The following is a 19268-nucleotide window of genomic DNA, read 5'->3' on the forward strand; positions in this document are numbered from 1 at the left end:
GACCTGGGTGTTTTGAAGCAATCTGGTCATTTGTTCCAGTTGATCGTTGGTTCGCTGTTGCTGCTCCAGGAGGGCTTGGAGAGTGGACTTGTGGGATTGGAGTTGGTATTGCTGTTTTGCGAGGGTGCGTCTGAATGGCTCTACTGGGTCTGATTGGCCTGAGTGTTATGCTATTGTTTTAGCGATTTAGTTGACCCATATGCAGAAAAACCAACTCAGACGTCCAGAATGAGTGAGGAGTGTTTATTGGAGGAGCTGCGGTGGAGGTAGAGCGGGATGATCGGAGCCAGGAGCACGGAGCGGGAGCAGCAATGGCGGAGTGTGTGGAGTCCAGCCAGATCGGAGTGGATCTTGGCGTTGATCGGTGGAGGTAAACTACGAGCAGGATACACAAGACTTGGTCAGAGAATTCAACGTGACTGTAGCGGAGATCTTACTGCGGACCAGAGGATCTGAAGAACGTGGCGTCGAAGAGCAAGGCGAGAACTTTGAGCGAGGAGCTAGAGGCACAACCGTGGAGGTGATCACACTGAAGGGACACTCAGGCGCCGAGCAGTTGACAGCATGCTCCTTAAGAGCTTTCCTTTAACGAGCCTGATGAGTCACACCTGGGCCCTCTGCACTCTGCCACTCTGCTCACAGTTGCTCCCTGTGGACAAAAGAAGTATGCCACCCCGAACCCTGACAAGTTTTTCACCAACACACCACGGGATGCAGAATTGCGGATGAATGATTTCCACTTCAACATCACTATTCAAAGTAAGATTATCTCTGGGCTGGTCTAACTGCCTCAAAAAATGGGGTGGGGCCTTCTTCTGGCATTTTGGTCGATTTTGGGTGCATACCCACTACAGCATTTATTTTGTGCAATACAGTAAGTTAGATGTGGAATACAGTCAATACCACCTCACACAGAATGTAGTCAAAGGTTTTAATATTTAAGAACCCGAGTTTAACAGACAATGTAATATAAAATGTGCTTGGCATTTGAATGTACAACAATTTTTAATAAATCATTACAGAATAATTCATAGGTTTCTGCTCACTTTTCTGATCGATTAAACACTTTATTGTTGGCACCGATTTAATTAGGAGGAAATAAATGAAAACAAAATTTACAGGATTCATACTTCAAATACAAATTCTGACAAATGACTTTAGCTCAGCTTAACCTAAAACAACCACACGATGTCGGCTTTTTACCATTTTTAAGCACAGCTACACCGCCTTGTCCTATGACACTAAAGTGGGTCCTAGTATGTATTTAACATGTCCACTAATGATATAAACATTCTTGTTAGGGTGTTAAATGCAATGTTTGAGGAAAAAACATAAAATCAACATAAAAAATAAAATGGACTGCTCCGTATTTGAGCTTTTTATTGCATTAAATAATCAAAGTACAGTACTGATGGAATCAATTTCAGAGTAAAACCACAAATAACTGATCAAAAAAAGGAGCGTGAGAAAACAGTTTCACTGGGTGCAATTCTGACAGTGAGCCAGCTCACCATGGCAGAGGCCTCAAGTTAATTTTTCAGTGGAGTTTAACTTTTTTATGTCTGATGGATCCTGTTTGAAATATGAGTACGTAAGCAATATTCAATTAAGGGCTCAAAATATCAGCAAAATTGGTAAGAGAGCAAGCAAAAGTTTTACATCCTTTGTTTCCTGATGAAAAAATTCAAAACTACAAAAAAATAGGTCTAAAAAGAGTGATGCCCCAGTTTGACGTCTCTAATTTAAACATTACATCAAGCTTAATGTGGTTCTTAAGTTCCAAATTTGATGTGAAAATGATCCTAATATTTTAGGAATAGAATGATCATAAACAGAAAGAGTGGAACTGTTTAAAAAGAGGGGTTTCAAATACTGACCAAATTAATCGTTAAAAACAAGCATCTCTTCTCAATTTGAGGAACTAGTGGGTAGTTACTGTAAAAGCTCATTATAAAAACTCCCTCGTAGGCGCACCTTTGAAAAAAAAATCATTAACACAACTTCAAACTGCAGCAAATTGCTGTAAAATTAGTATGTCCTAATTGCAGGAATTGAAGCAATACCCACGCAAACCACTATATAACTTTTTAAAACTAATCTTGCCAGACTTAGTGCCTAACAAGAACTAGAGCTGAACATAAGTACGTTTTTACACTTGGCTGTATGTAATTGCAGATAAGTAAGAAAACAGATGCTGCCTCTACAGAGGTAATGTGCCAACATTGTACTACACTAGCTGTTCATGCAGTTATCATTTCACACAACTGTTCTATTTTTCCAATGACAAGTGATTATAGTCCATTTTATAATGTTCAATCATCAAATGTTAAAAGAAAACGACACAACACTCTAAATTGGGGAAAATATTTAGAAAAAACAGTTGCTCATGAACTGAAATTAATGTATTGCCAAACACATAATCTCATGAATGAACCCTATGTCACCAAACAGGAACAGTATGTTTATCTAAACCGTAGCAATCTGTTTTTCCTCTTAATCTGCATCACATTTACTTTTGCAATTGTGCCATCTTTCAGGCCTCTCATCTCAACCTCTGATGTATATAGTACTCAAGTTCTTATGACAATAAACACTTTGAATTGTGGACTCTTTGAGACAAATGATCAAATCTAGATCAACCACGGACGATATCCTATAGGCTTGCATGAAAATGCAAGAGCATTAAAATAAGAGTGCCTACTCAAAGCCCTGAAATATTGCGTCGGCGGAGCTTGCATGTTAAACTATTCATGAGAGTCTATGGCTGTTGTCCGCTGTGCTCACACCGGAAATACATTTACGTTTGAGATGCTAGAGGTAAACAAATCAATTTTATTCATCAATAACGTCAGACTATTTATCCTGCTCATCTAAAAATAGATATAAACATACAGTGGCTATTTTTTTATGATATTGCAATATCATTTTCATATAATTTTTGACCCTTTTAAAGTGAATGAGCCCTAGCCCCCTCTATTGATGAGCAGCCACTGATCATGAAGCAACAAAACGAACTGTAAAACTGACTTGTGTGTGTGTGTGTGTGTGTGTGTGTGTGTGTTCATTTGTGCAAAAATCTATTTTTCTCATGAGCAAATCAGAAGCCGAACTGATGATTAACCTATAAATCACTGCATGGCTTAGCGCCTTCGTATCTCGTCGGCCTAGTTGTTCCTTATGTTCCGTCTCGTAACCTTCGTTCGCAAAACGCTACCCTTTTAGCGACACCGAGGGCCAAGAAAGTGTCTGCAGGGTCTAGAGCATTTTCTATCCGGGCTCCAGAGCTTTGGAATGCCCTCCCAATGGATATTAGGACTGCTACCTCAGTAGAAACATTTAAGACACGTTTAAAGACACATTTCTATGACATGGCCTTTAACTAACCTGTAGTGGCCGATTCGGCCGGAGTTTGTTTTGTTTTCTCCCCACCACCCGCCCCCCCACCCCCCTCCCCGGCCGGGGAGGTGGTTAGGTGGCACCCAAGCTGACAGCGGCTATCTGGATTCTCGTGGGCCAATTCAGGTTGGGGGATCTACAGCTCAACCTCCACTGCCAGGATAGTAAAGGGCTCCTCCGGCAGCCCTTCGCTCTGACTTGGACATCCACTTTTTTGATTTTCATATTATGTATTATTTGTGCCCTCTCTGCATCCATTACAACCTGGTGATCCTGAAAGGGGGATCCTTCCATCTGTGGTCCCTTCTCAAGGTTTCTCATTTTCCCCTGGCAGGGGTTTTGAGTTTTTCCTTGCCCTTTTGGGAGCTTAAGATCAGGGGATGCTTTGAGAATAATTGTCAATTTCTTGTCTATGTGAAGCCCTTTGAGACTGCTTGTGATTTAGGGCTATACAAATAAACTTGACTTGACTTGACATGACATTTTTTTGTCTAACGTTTGTGGAGCATCAGTGTCTGTAAAGGCAACTCTTTGTTGTGACTTTGCTGTGAAGTAAAGGCTTGAAGCTTGTGGATTTCTTTTGCTTCATAGTGCAGAATTGAAGATTTAAAATACTGTCCCTTGCAAATGAGAATCTGTTCTCACTTTCCTTACCTGGATAAATAAGGGTTAAATGAAACAAAAGAGTGCTATTTCTACTATGTAGGAAACACAATGCATTGCAAATGTACCTCGTGCTAGCCTGTTCTCAGAGCAAAGCATTTGGACAAGGCAGTCAAAATGTAATGTTCATGGAGAGTAACAATATTGGGCTGGTATTGAACATACAATGAGCATTTTCATCAAGTGTTCAGGGGTGGTCCTGGCTCAGGGTCCTATTGGAGGACAGAGAATCCGACAGCTGGCCTAGGAAAGTACATTTTTCTATTTCTGTTGCCGTCTCACTTTTTGACTGAGCAAGACTTAAGGGGGCTGATAGTGTCCTCAGGACCTTGCTGGAGGATCCCTCAGGGCTAATGTTCACAGGAGTGAGGTTGTCTGTCGAGTGTAAATCTGGGAGCCCTAAGTCATCAGCTTGCACCTCAACCCTCCACTCATAAGACTGCGAGAGCTGAGCAGCAGTTCTGGGTGCTAGGCTCTCTGGGGGCTGGTAAGGCGGTGGCCCGGTTGTACAAGGCCTGGTTGTGGATAATAACGGGATCTGGGGAAGGAAGCGGAACCTCCTCATCATTAACAGAATGCAGATCATTGATATCTTTGCAAAGAGTCTGGTCGGGGGATATGGAATCTGGCTGGTTGGATATGATGTGGAAGCTGAGTCCTGCTTTAGGACAACCACTGGCTGAGGAGCGCTTTCCTCTGGATGGCTCCAGTGGACTCAGCAGCAATGGCAGCTCCTGGCCTAAAGGCTTACGTGGTAACTCTTCAGGCTTCCCTGAGAAAACAAGTGGATAGTATTGGTGAAAGGAATATATTGTGTGTGTGTGGGGGGGGGGGGGGGGGTAATATTGAGATTGCTTAGCACTCAAAACAAACAATTTCAGGTCAAATATGTGTTTCCTCTGTTTTTTTCTTGCTGCTGTGTTTGTGTGTCAGATTTATTTTGGGCTCACTGAATTTTCTATATTGGCTGTAGATGTGAATGGTTGTATCTATGCTATTCCTGTGTTGTCTTTTGAGACTGTTGGAAAAAGCATTCTGTATAAATGAATGACTTGCTGTAGTGCTCAGTGTATTGGTTGTTATGCACTAAAATAAGACAATTTGGAAGCTGTCAAAACTGTTATGTACCTGGGGGAGGAAAATCCAGCTTCATCTTTCGTAATTCAGTCATAGAGGCCTGTAGCTGTTCAATGACTATGTCGTCACTGTAAAAAAAGGTCTGAGCAATTCGCTCCAGCAGGAATTCTCGAAGCTCCTCCAAAGACATCTTCATGAGATGCTCTGTGCAAACATAAATGCACTTGCATCAGGCTATGTTCACATCATACAAGTGATACAAAAAGGTTGTATTCTTACAATTCCTCAAAGTGATCTGAAACTTTACAGTGTCAGCTGACTGTCTCTTTTTCTTAGATAAAATGCTAAAAAAAATTGCAAGTATAAAGAGATAGAATGTTAATAGAAAGGTTTAAAATGTATATTAAGTTTTGCTTTTGGGAGCTAAACCAAACATGTATTAATTCATTGTCACTTGACTTGTGTAATTACTGGTGTAACTGCCTCAATTGCTAAAGTTGGTGACAGTGGTGGAGCTAGAAAATTGTCAGTGGGGTGGCCAGGGGGACACAGTGAATCACTACAAAGTGGCTTTAAGATGTTGCATGCAGCCACAAGCACACAGCTGTGACTTTACACCTCTGCCAAGGCTACATATCGCACATGGCCTAGAAGTAATTTTTATCCACAGTCAGGGTTTCATGAAATAACATGCACATACGTATAACCAATACACATGTATAACCATAACACAACCTTGCCCAACGCACACATAGTACAGGCATGAACACATCTAAGTAAAAAGCAATGTTCGTCTTAATATTCTAGATAATGCCCTTTGCTTTGTTGTTTGTTTGTTTTTCTGCATAACTGTAATAATTTGTGCAGTAATTCGCTAGTTAACAGCTAACCAGAGTGATCTGTGGCACTGACCATATTTAGCATATACCCTATTTTTCGGACTACAAATCGCAGTTTGTTTTTCATAGTTTGGCTGGGGGTGTGACTTATACTCTGGAGCGACTTATGTGTGAATTTACTAACACCTTATTATATCATTTTACGTGTTATTTTCACTAAACCGCAAGAGGTCACTCTAGGCCTGTGTTGATAATTTCTGCAACTGGCGATAAGTCTGACGTAAGCGATGTAGAAGAGGAAGCGCCGCATCTTCTACCTCCGGAGTAAGCAAAGTAGTTTAAAAGTGATACTGAGGATGAATATATCATTGGATTTAGTGATTTGGGGTGACACGAGTGGTTTGATAAACTTGTGAGCATGTTATTCATGCTATAGTTATCTGAATAACTCTTAATATGTTATGTTAACATACCAGGCATGTTCTCAGTTCGTTGTTTATGTGTCATGTAACGGTAGCATACTGTACAATTATTCAGAATGTTGTTGCCTCTATTCTATTTTTATTTTAAATTGCCTTTCAAGATGACATGTCTGTTCTTAGTGTTGGATTTTATCAAATAAATTTCCCCCCAAAATGCGACTTATACTTCATTGTGACTTTTATATATATATATTTTTTCTTTATTATGCATTTTATGGCTGGTGCAACTTGTACTCCGGAGCGATTTATAATCCAGAAAATGGGGTACTGTCGATCAATGGCTCATCCATTTAAATCATACCTAAGAAGCAGTGCTATTAGTAGTTGATGATGTACCATAACCATTGTGGGTTTGGCAGACATCATAAACATCGAGTGAACCATGCTGAAGTGCATTTGCAATTGTTTTGGTGACATCAGAGTTAGTTTGATGTGTTTACACCTGTCCAAGTGAACTGCACAAAGATGGAATATGAACTCCAGTTCAATTAAAACAAACAACAGGGTGCGTGTGCACTATTTTGAAAGCATGAGAAAGATCATGGTGACTTAGGCAAGGAGATCTTCATTTAGGATAATAAAAAAATCCTGGTGATTGGTTATTACATTATGTAGAATCAAACATGAGGTTATTTTTGCGAATGGTTTTAATGCTACATCTTTGGCTAATGATGATGATGATGACTTTATTCATCCCACAGCGGGGAAATTCACTTGTCACAGCAGCGCATATGAGTGCAAGAATAATACGAGTGCAAGAATAAAACAAGTGCCAGAATTACAAAAAAGGGTAAACAACAGACAAGGACAAACACAAGTGCTGCTGGCAGAGACGAAACACATTCATTTTATCAGGTGGTTTTAATGATATCTCATTGGGTCATAATGTTGATTAATTAAATATGTCCCATTATCATGTAAGACAGAGGTAAAGCAGACGAATCAATGTCCTAGTAAGGTTATTTCTTTACATACTTTACATAAAAGAATAACTAAGGAGTGTGCATTAATAAATAAGTGTATTAATATGTCAGCAAAAAATGGCAAGCTGTTTGACATCTTACTCTTGTGTATCTTCAAGATGGTGTAAGACATGGCGGTGAGGAGCCTCTCTCCCTCCAGAATGAAAACATCCCATAGGCGTAGGGTCAAAGTAAACGGTGTCTGCAAAAATCACATCATCACTCTGGATAAATGAATTTATGGCATCTCCTGGCCAGAATCAGAGAGTTTCTTTTATTTTCTTTTGTTTTGTTTTAGCGTCCAGCAGACTATATCGAACGGCAAAATGACTCAGTGGGAAAGATAAGTGCTGACAGTGGCCCAATGGTGCCAAACCCCCACCACAGGATTGTAGGCCTAAATTGGTTTGGAATAGATGAACACTTCATTTGCTTCTGATGCAATATTCCAGAGATTTAAAACACACAAGGTAGTATTTGCTAAAATAATATTTAAAAAAATATATATAATAATGATGTTGCATGGCATTTCAAAGAGATTTTGTAACGGTTTAGCTTTAAAGAGTGCCTGTCTTTGTTGTTCAGAATAAGAATTAGAATCATCTTTCTTATAGTAGTTCATCCAAAGATGGCTTGAGGTTATATAGTACATGTTCTTCCACATGAAATAATCCGAGCATGTCTCTGCTGCCATGCTGGAACAGAAAAAGGCCTTCCCCAAACTGTTGAAAAAAAATCCAATGTCCATCTTTAAATCAAACTTTAAACCAACTACTAAGAAAAAAACAAAGATGAAGATTAAAGAAAAAAATGGGTCCTATCCTTCTCTTTCAGTATTGTGTTCTTAAATCTGTCTCAGGCTAAACGATAGGTATGCTAACGTGACATAAACACAAACGAAGAGCTGAGAACGGCCATTCAGTTATTTAAAAAAAACTATTACATAAATAACACGTTTATAAAACCATCTGTGTCACTCTAATTCATTAAATCCATCGATCGTCCTTTGTCAACAATGTGTGCGCGCCGCTGACGGCGCTTGCACTTCAAAATATTCCACAGGCCCAAATAACGATATATAAATTAGAAATCAAATAACTATTATGTAAGCAATAATATTATCAAACCATCTGTGCACTCTAAATCATTAAATCCATCGATCAAATTCCTCGTCCTTTGTCAACAACGCCGCGCGTGAGCCCTGACGTCAGCCTCGTCGTTATTCCACAGATCTAGTATATAACTATATATACGTCTAGCCTTAACAAAGTACAAGGAAAGACGTGGGTTTGGTAAACGGCTCTTTATTTAACAAACCAAACTTCCAGGCGTGTGGCAGCGTGGACTTCCAGCCACGGAAGTGGAAGAGAGATCCATAGAATAGGACCGGGCGTACGTAAAAGCCATGACCGAGCCCCATCCACCGTCCCCGGACAGCCACCCGGCCGAGCGCCGGCCCTCGACTTCCATCCACGGAGGTGAAAGAGAGCTCCCTAGAGTAGGACCGGGCGTGCGTAAAAGCCATGTCCGAGCCCCATCCACCGTCCCTGGACAGCCACCCGGCCGAGCGCCGGCCCCCGACTTCAATCCACGGAGGTGAAAGAGAGCTCCTTAGAGTAGGACCTGGCGTGGGTAAAAGCCATAATAGTTTTTCAAGTTTTCCTTCTGTGTCACTCCAAATCCTTAAATCCTTCAAACTCTTCGTCCGCCGTGTCACTTAGAAACAAAGCCGCTAATGATGCCGGTAGTACGTGGGGCCCTTCGTCATCTTCGTCATCCCGTGATCAATCTTTGTCCTTTATGTAAACAACCGCCGCGCCACGCCACGTCGCGCTGTTGACGTCACTTGAAATTCAAATTACAGTAATCCCTTGCTACATCGCGGTTCGTTTATCGCGGTTTCACTTTTTTTTTTGGGGGGGAAAATTTTTGAAAAAAAACATATATAAGTTGCTCCTTATTATAAGTCGCCCCCCCACCCAAACTATGAAAAAAAACGCGACTTATAGTCCGAAAATTACGGTATATCTTGATCAATTTACTCACCCTATCAATGAAACACTGTAAGAACCATTTAGTACTGTAAATCCCTGCAGACATCTGTTCTTTGTCCTACAGAGAAACATTTAATGGTTAACCAACAATCCTTAATAAAACTGAAGAATTGTACACGCCACTGTGTGTTCACAGATGTACTGGTAATGCAACAGTGTCACGCCTCACCAGGTGTTTTTTTAGTTTCGGAATGAGTTTGGAAATGATCTGGTCATGATGTGCTTGGAATCGCTGAAGTTTGGGGAACCCAGGAATAAAAAATCCTGAAAGGAAGGGACAATGGCGTGAGTTTGCGAGCAAGACAGCGGAGAAACATTAAAAAAAAAAAAAAAAGCAAATCATAGCAGCGCACCGAATAGAAAGTTACACTGACCTGCACATTCCAAAAGCAACATGCAGCAAACTGCAAAATGACTTTTTCCTATTCTTAGAGCGCAACATCTCAAAAAGCATACGTCATCTTCAAAACATAATCTCACCATGCATGGCGTGTTTCTGGTTCGCCAGTAGCTGTGTCAGAGCCCAGAAAGCGTCTTCCTCATTCATGTACATGAGCAGCAGTGCAGCGATCTGACTCATGCCCTGGCAATAGCTCACCTCCTGCAGACCACAGGAGAAAGTGAAAACAATTACATAGACGGGTTTCCACAGCTTTCCTGATGCTGACACTGCAGCACAGCTTCAGGATGATCAAATCCTCTGCGTTTTTGTGGCATTGTGCACAATAGTTGCAGCCAACAGCTGAACTGAACCTAATTCCTAGCATGCCTTCCCTCTCCTTGCAACAGTACTTTAATGTAATTCATGCACAAAAACCCTTCTTAATAAAAAAGTAACTACAAAATGAAATATTTGTATAGAAACTACGTATGTGAATGCTCAAGAGCTGACACTGAGCTGAAACACTGTGAATCTAATTGATTTGCTGAAATATACAATGTGAGTCTTTAATTTGGAAAAATGCAGCCATAGACAAGTGTCTTTCCTGTGCCGGTCCCAAGCCCGGGTAGTAAATGCAGAGGGTACGTCGGGTTAGGCATCCGGCGTGAAATTTGCCAAAATTTCTTATGTGGCGACCCGTGAGGGAAAAAGCCTTCAAAGTCTTTAATTTGGAAAGGTTTGACACGGTCAAGAAATGTAGCAGGATGAGGTAAATATGTAGACTATCTTAGAATTTGTGTATTTCATTGTAATATACAGTGCATAAATTTCTCTTGAATTCACTGAGCAAAATCAATGATGAAATGCACCCCAAATTCCATGACATACAGCCAACTCTATCACCATGGATGGCTATGCAGTCTTATATTTGGAATGCACATTTATCTTCTCCGTTTTGTAAGTGAACTCCAAAGTATGTGGAAGCAGTTTCCACTAGGGGTGTAACAGAATGCCAAAAAGTGAATCGACATAAACACAGAACTGGAAAAAGAACTGCAAACAACTAGCTCTAATTTTTTCTGCAAATAAAATATTCTCCAATATGCAAAATAATAATAACATATCTGATAATGAAATGTTAAAGAAATGATCATATCATTGTTTTTTAAGAAACCACAATATTGATAGCTTGACTTATGTGGTGATACATAGTATAATTACTTTCTGGCTTATAGATAGTTACACTAAAGGTGTAATAAGAAACTAATACAAATTTTAGTCATCTTTATTAACATTCAATGAGTTTCACTAGTACAAGAGTGGGTTTTGTGATGGAGGCAAAACCGTCACTCACTGTGTTGTAGGCTGAATACGCCGACAGAACATTGAAGAGAGACTGCTGTCTGCAAAAAAAGGTTCAAAGTAACAATGTCAGAAAATGAGTAAATTATTTCCACGTTACTATTGTTCTGTTCACTTAATATGCTTGTGCCCATGGTCTAGAACCCTACACATCTTTCAAACATACAAATAGCAGTAACATCAAATGTCCTAATTACTCGTGACTAAAATAAGCTAAGATGATGTGTGTCTTGGAATCACGCTTCCTACCAATGAAACAGTTAACAATAATAATTTGTGTATTTTATTTAAAGCACTATTCAGTACACTCAGGGTCACTGTACCAAGAATTTACTAAATTTGATTACAACAGTTGGACATATACATTTCAGAGGTTGACCTGCATGTCAAAACAGTTTGTTTTCATCCTCAGAAATACCACTGTTTAAAAATAGGTAATACTTTGGAAATACCTCTTAGGTAATCCATCCTGTTAGGGTTTACAGATTATCTTCATCGTATGATTATGTTGGAATGTAACCTGGAATAATTTACCTAGCTTGTCCTGTCTTAACAAAAGTAGTAGAACAAAGTGCTAAGATCTTTTGAACTGATTGACTAGCTGCAGAGGAAGCAATCAAAGTTGTTTTGTTTACACGTCGTAAAAGCCCCCCTGCTATGCTTTGATCAGCAGGCCAGGGGCTTCAACCCCATCCTGTCCACTCTCACCCCCACTCTCACCCCCACTCTGTTTCTCTCAATAAATATGCTCCTGCATGAGGCCTGAGTCAGACCTCATTCGATCATCGCTGTACGCACAGCGACGAATGGACTCTCCACCTGCAGGTGTCTAAAAGGACTTACTTGTGTCCCGTGTGGCTTTTGCAAAATAAGGTAGAGTGAGCACCACCCTAACACATCCAATTTCATTGAAACATTAACAAAAACTTTCTAAAGCGACATGTGCTCAATGGGTTTTCAATCATTTTATTTTCTTCATACTTAGTATTTTCTGCTTCCGTTGACTTTAGTCATAATCAGAAATAATTTGTGGTTGCAAGCCAATGTTCCTTCTACAGAAGCTTACAACACTGTTCAAGTCATTGTTTTGCATAACAGATGCAACAACACAACATCTACAATGTATACATTCTAAATCATAAACCAAAACATTAGACAGACCCTCGCCCACAGTGAGGCGAAATGAGCGATCAACTACACAGTGGCTGCAGAAATTTCTTAATAAAATGGAGCTCAAACTCGCCAACACTTTATCTTCAAATATACATTTTGCAGTTAGGTAAAGAGATTGCTCCATACTTTCCAGTGCCTCTTCCAAAATAGGCCTGTGATCTATGACAATGACATCACAATGTAGAACACTAAATTCCAGTGAAACCCATCCAAAACATAGCCTGGACTTAGTCCACACTGAGGTCGCAAACGCAATGGGTAAGAAAAACGCTCCCTGATTTCATGATGTAATGACATCTAACCCAATTTAAATCAATTGATAAGATTAAGATCCTCAATCAGCTCTCAAATATGTACGTATATATTCCATCCATCCATCCATCCATCCATCCATCCAGCCATCCGTTGTCTGTACCGCTTGTCCCCATGGAGGTCACGGGCGTGTCCTGAACCCATTGCCAGCCAATCGCAGGTTGGTCGGTTGTTTGGTCTTTTGAGGTTGTCCTTTTTTTTTGTCTTTTATGATGATTTGAATACTTACTTGACTCCAAATCGATCCATGAACATGACATGATTGCGGAAGGTCCTGTTGATGTCAAGGTCAATCAGTTTGATCTCAGATGAGTAGAGTTTGGCTTGCTCCTTCATTTTCTAGGACATCAAGACATTATAGTCAGGTTAAGATACTCATATGTACTATGTTTATGAAAAACAAAATTCAATGAAAGTATGATGATTCCAATTGCTTTATGCAGGAAAAAAAATATGTAAGCAAAAGCTGCATTCATAGCTTCATGAGATAACTAAAAGCTTAAGAGCATACAGTATGGTATTTCATTTCCCAATTTGTCCCATACCAGCTTTGCAGCAATGACAGTGGACATGGTATTGTCTGAATTGCTGTTAATACGTGAAAGGCCTGAGACAAGTCCCGGAAAACAATGCTGGCATCGTGAATAAGTATTCTTGTGTTTACCTCATATTTACCCTCATTGAGCTTCTTGATGTCCTCCACATCCAACAGCAGACACCAGACACGACCTCTAAGCTGCACAGGGATGCCTTTGTACACCCGTTTAACCATCTGACAACATGAAGTCGAGCAGAGGGAGGTACAAATGTGGCAAATACAAAACCAGAAATTTTAGTCAGGCATGGTATAATAATAATAATAATAATAATAATAATAATAATAATAATGATAATAATAATAATAATAAAACTGTCAATATTTTGATGCAACAAAATTTAAGCAATTTTCAGATGCATTAAGGCATCTGTGGGTATCAGAGTTTAGAAACAGCTTATTGCAAATATCACAAAACATCAAAAACATTACCATGAAAATTAGCATTTGACAGCTGGCTCTTTTGTAGTACCGTATTTTTCGGACTATAAGTCGCGTTTTCTTTCATAGTTTGGGTGGGGGGGCGACTTATACTGAGGACCGACTTATACGTGAATATTTTCATAAATTTAAAAAAATAAAAAAATAAAAAATGTGAAACCGCGATAAACGAACCGCGATGTAGCAAGGGATTACTGTAATTTGAATTTCAAGTGACGTCAGTGGCGCGGCGGTTGTTTACATAAAGGACAAAGATTCGATCACGGGATGACGAAGATGACGAAGGGCCCCACGTACTTAGAGACTTAGACTTAGACAAACTTTATTGTCATTTTGTCAACACTGGGTGTACACAAAACGAAATTTCGTTGCATATGGCTTTCAACAAAGTAGTGATATTGCGGCTGGTTAAAAAGTGACATTCTATATAAAAATATGAAATAAGATAAGTATAAAGTACAAAGTGCAGCAGTGATAAAGTATGTAAACAGTGCAGGAGACAAAAACAGTATTTACAAGTGTGCAGAGGAATGCTAAGTTTGAATGTTCAACAGTCTGACGACAGCAGGGAAAAAACTATTGCAGAACCTGGTGGACCTGCAGCGGATGCTGCGAAACCTCTTCCCAGAGGGCAGCAGGGAGAACAGTCCATGGTGGGGGTGTGATGGGTCACTGATAATATTACGGGCTCGGGACACGCAGCGCTGGGATGACAAGTCCTGAATGGAGGGGAGAGGGGCCCCGATCTCTCTGCTGTCCTCACCACTCTCCTCAGGTTCTTTCAATCGGAGGCGCTGCAACCTCCACACCACACTGAGAGACAGCTTGTCAGAATGCTCTCTATGGTGCTTCGGTAGAACGTCCTCATGATGGGTGGGGGCAGGTGGGCTCTCCTCATCCTCCGCAGGAAGTACAAGCGCTTCTGTGCCCTCTTGACCAGTGTTGTGGTGTTCACAGTCCAGGTGAGGTCGTCTGTGATGTGGACCCCCAGGAATTTAGTGCTGCTGACCACCTCCACAGCTGAGCTGTCGATGATCAGTGGAGCGTGGTGAGGCTGGTTCTTCCTGAAGTCGACGATGATCTCCTTCGTCTTCTCCACATTCAGGATCAGGCTATTGTCTCTGCACCAGCCCACCAACTGCTCCACCTCCTCTCTGTAGTCCAGGTCGTTGTTGTCACTGATGAGGCCCACCACCGTTGTGTCGTCTGCAAACTTCACGATGTGATTGGTGGTGTACCTGGAGGCGCAGTCGTGTGTCATCAGGGTGAACAGCAGGGGGCTCAGGACGCAGCCCTGAGGGGAGCCTGTGCTGAGGGTGATGACATCTGAGGTGTTCTGTCCAACCCGGACTGACTGAGGTCTGTTGGTGAGAGAGTCTAGCAGCCAATTTCGAAGGGGGGTGCTGAAGCCCAGGTGTTCCAGTTTTTCCACCAGATGCTGTGGAATGATGGTGTTAAACGCTGAGCTGAAGTCCAGGAACAGCAACCGCACGTGGGTGTTCCTCTTCTCCAGGTGAGCCAGGCTCAGGAGAAGAACGGAGGAGATGGCATCCTCAGTAGAGCGGTTCTGCCGATAGGCAAACTGGAACGGGTCGAATGTTGGGGGGAGTCTGGAGACGATGTGTTCTTTGAGCAGCCTTTCGAAGCACTTCATCATGATGGACTACTACTGGCATCATTAGCGGCTTTGTTTGTAAGTGAAACGGAGGACGAAGAGTTTGAAGGATTTAAGGATTTGGAGTGACACAGAAGGTTTGAAAAACTATTATGGCTTTTACGCACGCCCGGTCCTACTCTACGGAGCTCTCTTTCACCTCCGTGGATGGAAGTCTGGGGCCGGTGCTCGGTCGGGTGGCTGTCCGGGGATGGTGGATGGGGCTCGGACATGGCTTTTACGCACGCCCGGTCCTACTCTAGGGAGCTCTCTTTCACCTCCGTGGATGGAAGTCGAGGGCCGGCGCTCGGCCGGGTGGCTGTCCGGGGACGGTGGATGGGGCCCGGTCCTATTCTATGGAGCTCTCTTCCACCTCCGTGGCTGGAAGTGCCACCTCTGGGGATGGAAGTCCACGCCGCCACACGCCTGGACGTCCACGCCGGTGCTTGGGTCCTTGTACTTTGTTAACGCTACAATATAGTTATATACTAGATCTGTGGAATAACGACGAGGCTGACATCAGGGCGCACGGGCGGCTTTGTTGACAAAGGATGAGGAATTTGATCGATGGATTGAATGATTTGGAGTGACACAGATGGTTTGATAATATTATTACTTATATAATAGTTATTTGATATATAATTTATATATCGTTATATGGGCCTGTGGAATATTTTGAAGTGCAAGCGCCGTCAGCGGCGCGCACCCATTGTTGACATAAAGGACGATCGATGGATTTAATGAATTGGAGTGACACAGATGGTTTTATAAACGTGTTATTTATGTAATAGTTATTTGAATAACTCTGAATGTTACGTCAGGCCCGTTCTCAGCTCTTCGTTTCTGTTTATGTCACGTTAGCATACCTATCGTTTAGCCTGTTGTTGCTCGTTCATGTCTGTTCTTGCTGTTGGATTTTGTCGAATAAATTTCCCCCAAAATGCGACTTATACTCCGGAGCGACTTATATTTTTTTTTCCACGTTATTGTGCATTTTATGGCTAATGCGACCTATATTCCGGAGCGACTTTTAGTCCGAAAAATACGGGACTCAATAATGTCAGCCCATTTATTATCATTCGGGATAGACAGACTATTTTTACATTTCATTTGGCTGCTACTTACTCTGTCACTGTTTTTGTATTTATCCCACTTCTTCACCATCTTCAACCACTTCTCTGCTCTCACTACCGCTAGTTGCTTCAACTGTGGAAAAACGAACAATGAAATAAACAATTGAGTGTGAGGAATGTGTGATAAACTTCACACATCACTTACACACAGCCTCAGTTACTATGTTCCTTTCTGACACTATGGGCTTTATATTTTTTGAAGGTGTAGATGCGCTCAAGTGTAAAAACTGGTGAATCTGGCGCACCTGTCAATTGGATAAGACTTTAGCCTAATGGAATCACGTGTAATTATTGGTGCAGGTAATACGTGACTTTAGTGAATGGGATCCGAGAACACTTCAACTTCACCTTGTTCTGATAACTTTACACGTGCATAACGTACCTTTTCTTCATGAGCAGTTGGTGCAGGCAGCTCATCGTCACTGGAAAATGAATAAATAAATAAAATAATTAACAGGAAGAAAATAGTATTACTTCTACAATACATTTATAAACTCGTCAAAAAGATCAAGAATCGACTTACTGCATGAACCCGAGGCGATCAATGACTTTATAGACGCTGTAGTCAGCATCTTCCCAGGGGTCAATCTTGACCCCACCCTGTCTGCCCTGGAGATATAATCAGTACCAATAGGTAAAGGTTATCTCAGGATGAAAAATAATTCAGTGGGTGTGTTGAACTGGGTGTTGGGGGTCAAATCAAGCCAATTATCTGATGGCTGGGGAGTGTTGGAGAACATGGAATTTGCAGACTCCAACCCAACCCAAACCAAACAGTACAACTGAGAAGGTAAGAATTATGGGTCAACGTCATTGAATAAACTCAAGGCTACAAGCGCCTTAATAATAATTCCCATTCCATCTGGCAGTGTTGCATCATGAATCCGTTTTCATTTTGAGAAGATAAAAAATACATTGGTTTACAATCAGTAAACCTTCGATTGTCAAAATGAAACTTGATGTCAAGTGCATACACAATCACTCTCTAGGTCCGTCAAAAAGTGGAAATCTTTGTTATGGTAATATGATGATGATGATAATGATGATGATGATAAATCCGTCACTGCACTTTTTACTAAGAATATCAGGCCAGCATCGATTCAAAGTCAATTCAGCCACCTCAACTATTCACTCCAAGGGGCAACTTCAAAATGTTTGCACTTCAAACTAACAAACTTCAAAATAAATGCAAGGTAAGTCATTGATATCCATGTGACCCTCGCGGTGCTTTCCATAGAAGCCTATGCACAACCGTTGTCATAGCTGGCTTGACTAGGATGCATTCAATGCAAGACAGTGGCCAAACCCGTCACTGGAGGACCACTTCAACCGTCTGTCAAAATATGTTCATGGTGCAAAAAAAAGACAGCAACCCAAGAGAACATTGCCAAGCTATCTGATCACAGGGTCCCATACTCCAAGTCAGAGGTGGTCAATTAAAGGGCATGTAAAGACACTATGGGGTCCAAAAATGTATTTGATAAAGATGGACGTGTATTTTTGGAAACTGTTGTTAATTTTTGAATAAAATTGCGAAATGAGGAGTAATCGATGAAAAATCAACGGTTTGTATGTGATCATCCCGGAAATTGCCGAAGTGACTGTGACGTCGATTATAGGAGGCCGAGCGTTGCCGAGTTACTTAGCCCATGTAAGCATAATGGCGGATACAGAAGTGGAAGCGATGTCGTTTTTGTTTTGTTTTGTTTTATTTACAAATAGCGAAGCGATGTCGTCTGACGAATCTCCCTCAAATGATTCTTCACCTTCTGACGAAAATGAAGAAAAGTATGATTTCTTTCTTGGGGTACAAGGCTACCGATTTGAACCAGTGAGAAGTACCCCAGCGACTGATGCATTGCAAAACGAAGGCGCGGAAGGTACAGACGGATCGGGACAAAATCAATGGCTATATACTGATATTGTTTTGGGTGTCCAATTTAATAAATTCTAAGAAAGTTGCAAAGAAAATTTATTTTAATAATATATTCGGCAACATATTTTTTATAGGGTAGAAAACAGTAGGAAAATTAATTTTTAGGACTGGGAAAACCCATGAACGATTATTACTTTGGTGTGATAATTCTTATTTCCCCTTTGCACACAGTATGTTACTACCGAAGTTACACCTATAGTTATAAGCCTAAACGTTTTTATTTTTCAAATAACATAAAGGTAACATTTTATTATTATTATTATTATTATTATTTTCATACCCCAAGAATCTCCCTTTTGGCAATTGCACGGCTCTGTCTTGGCACTTTCGAGGGGGGGTGGGTGAACTTGGGGGGGCTCCGTTGTCTCTATTATGCTTATATGTGAAGTATTGGAGACAAAACACCAGGAAATTGTATGGATCTCCGCGCTATCAATCGGTAAACAATGGAGGGAGTCCTATCATCTACGTCACGGTACCATGTGATCCAGAATGGCGCGGTTCATGACAGGGGCAGGAAAGATCAAGAAATACACACAAATTGACTGCGTTTGTCTCACGAATGCAATTTTATTTCAAATGCTATAATATTATTTGGATACAGGTGAATATAATCGAACATTCTGAGTGGTTTTTAAAACATGTTAAAGGTGCCTTTACATACGCTTTAAGTTTTTGAACGGGCCAGGAAACTCAAGTGTGCCAAATATGAATTTAATGTCTTCTTTTAATCAAATAGTAAATTGTCTTAATAAGATGCCATAGTTAATATGTGAAACATATATTCACTTATATCAAAATTGAATA

General features: G+C 41.0%; 1 protein-coding gene across 1 annotated transcript in view; it reads right to left on the reverse strand.

Annotated features, from left to right (window-relative positions):
- Nucleotides 1-917: 917 nt before the first annotated feature.
- Nucleotides 918-19268, reverse strand: part of LOC119120192 (USP6 N-terminal-like protein) — a 59212-nt gene continuing 40861 nt past the window's right edge. Inside the window, exons 3-15 of the mRNA XM_037246843.1 lie at nt 17049-17134; nt 16908-16947; nt 16518-16598; nt 13367-13474; nt 12932-13041; nt 11210-11258; nt 9954-10074; nt 9643-9737; nt 9466-9531; nt 7522-7621; nt 5188-5340; nt 3878-4831; nt 918-3121 (exon numbers count right to left, since the gene is read on the reverse strand). Coding sequence (XP_037102738.1) covers nt 4491-4831; nt 5188-5340; nt 7522-7621; nt 9466-9531; nt 9643-9737; nt 9954-10074; nt 11210-11258; nt 12932-13041; nt 13367-13474; nt 16518-16598; nt 16908-16947; nt 17049-17134 — 1350 coding nt within the window. The 3' untranslated portion in view covers nt 918-3121; nt 3878-4490. The remainder of the gene's footprint in view (nt 3122-3877; nt 4832-5187; nt 5341-7521; nt 7622-9465; nt 9532-9642; nt 9738-9953; nt 10075-11209; nt 11259-12931; nt 13042-13366; nt 13475-16517; nt 16599-16907; nt 16948-17048; nt 17135-19268) is intronic.

Source organism: Syngnathus acus, chromosome 3, assembly GCF_901709675.1.
Source record: "Syngnathus acus chromosome 3, fSynAcu1.2, whole genome shotgun sequence".
Taxonomy (NCBI): domain Eukaryota; kingdom Metazoa; phylum Chordata; class Actinopteri; order Syngnathiformes; family Syngnathidae; genus Syngnathus; species Syngnathus acus.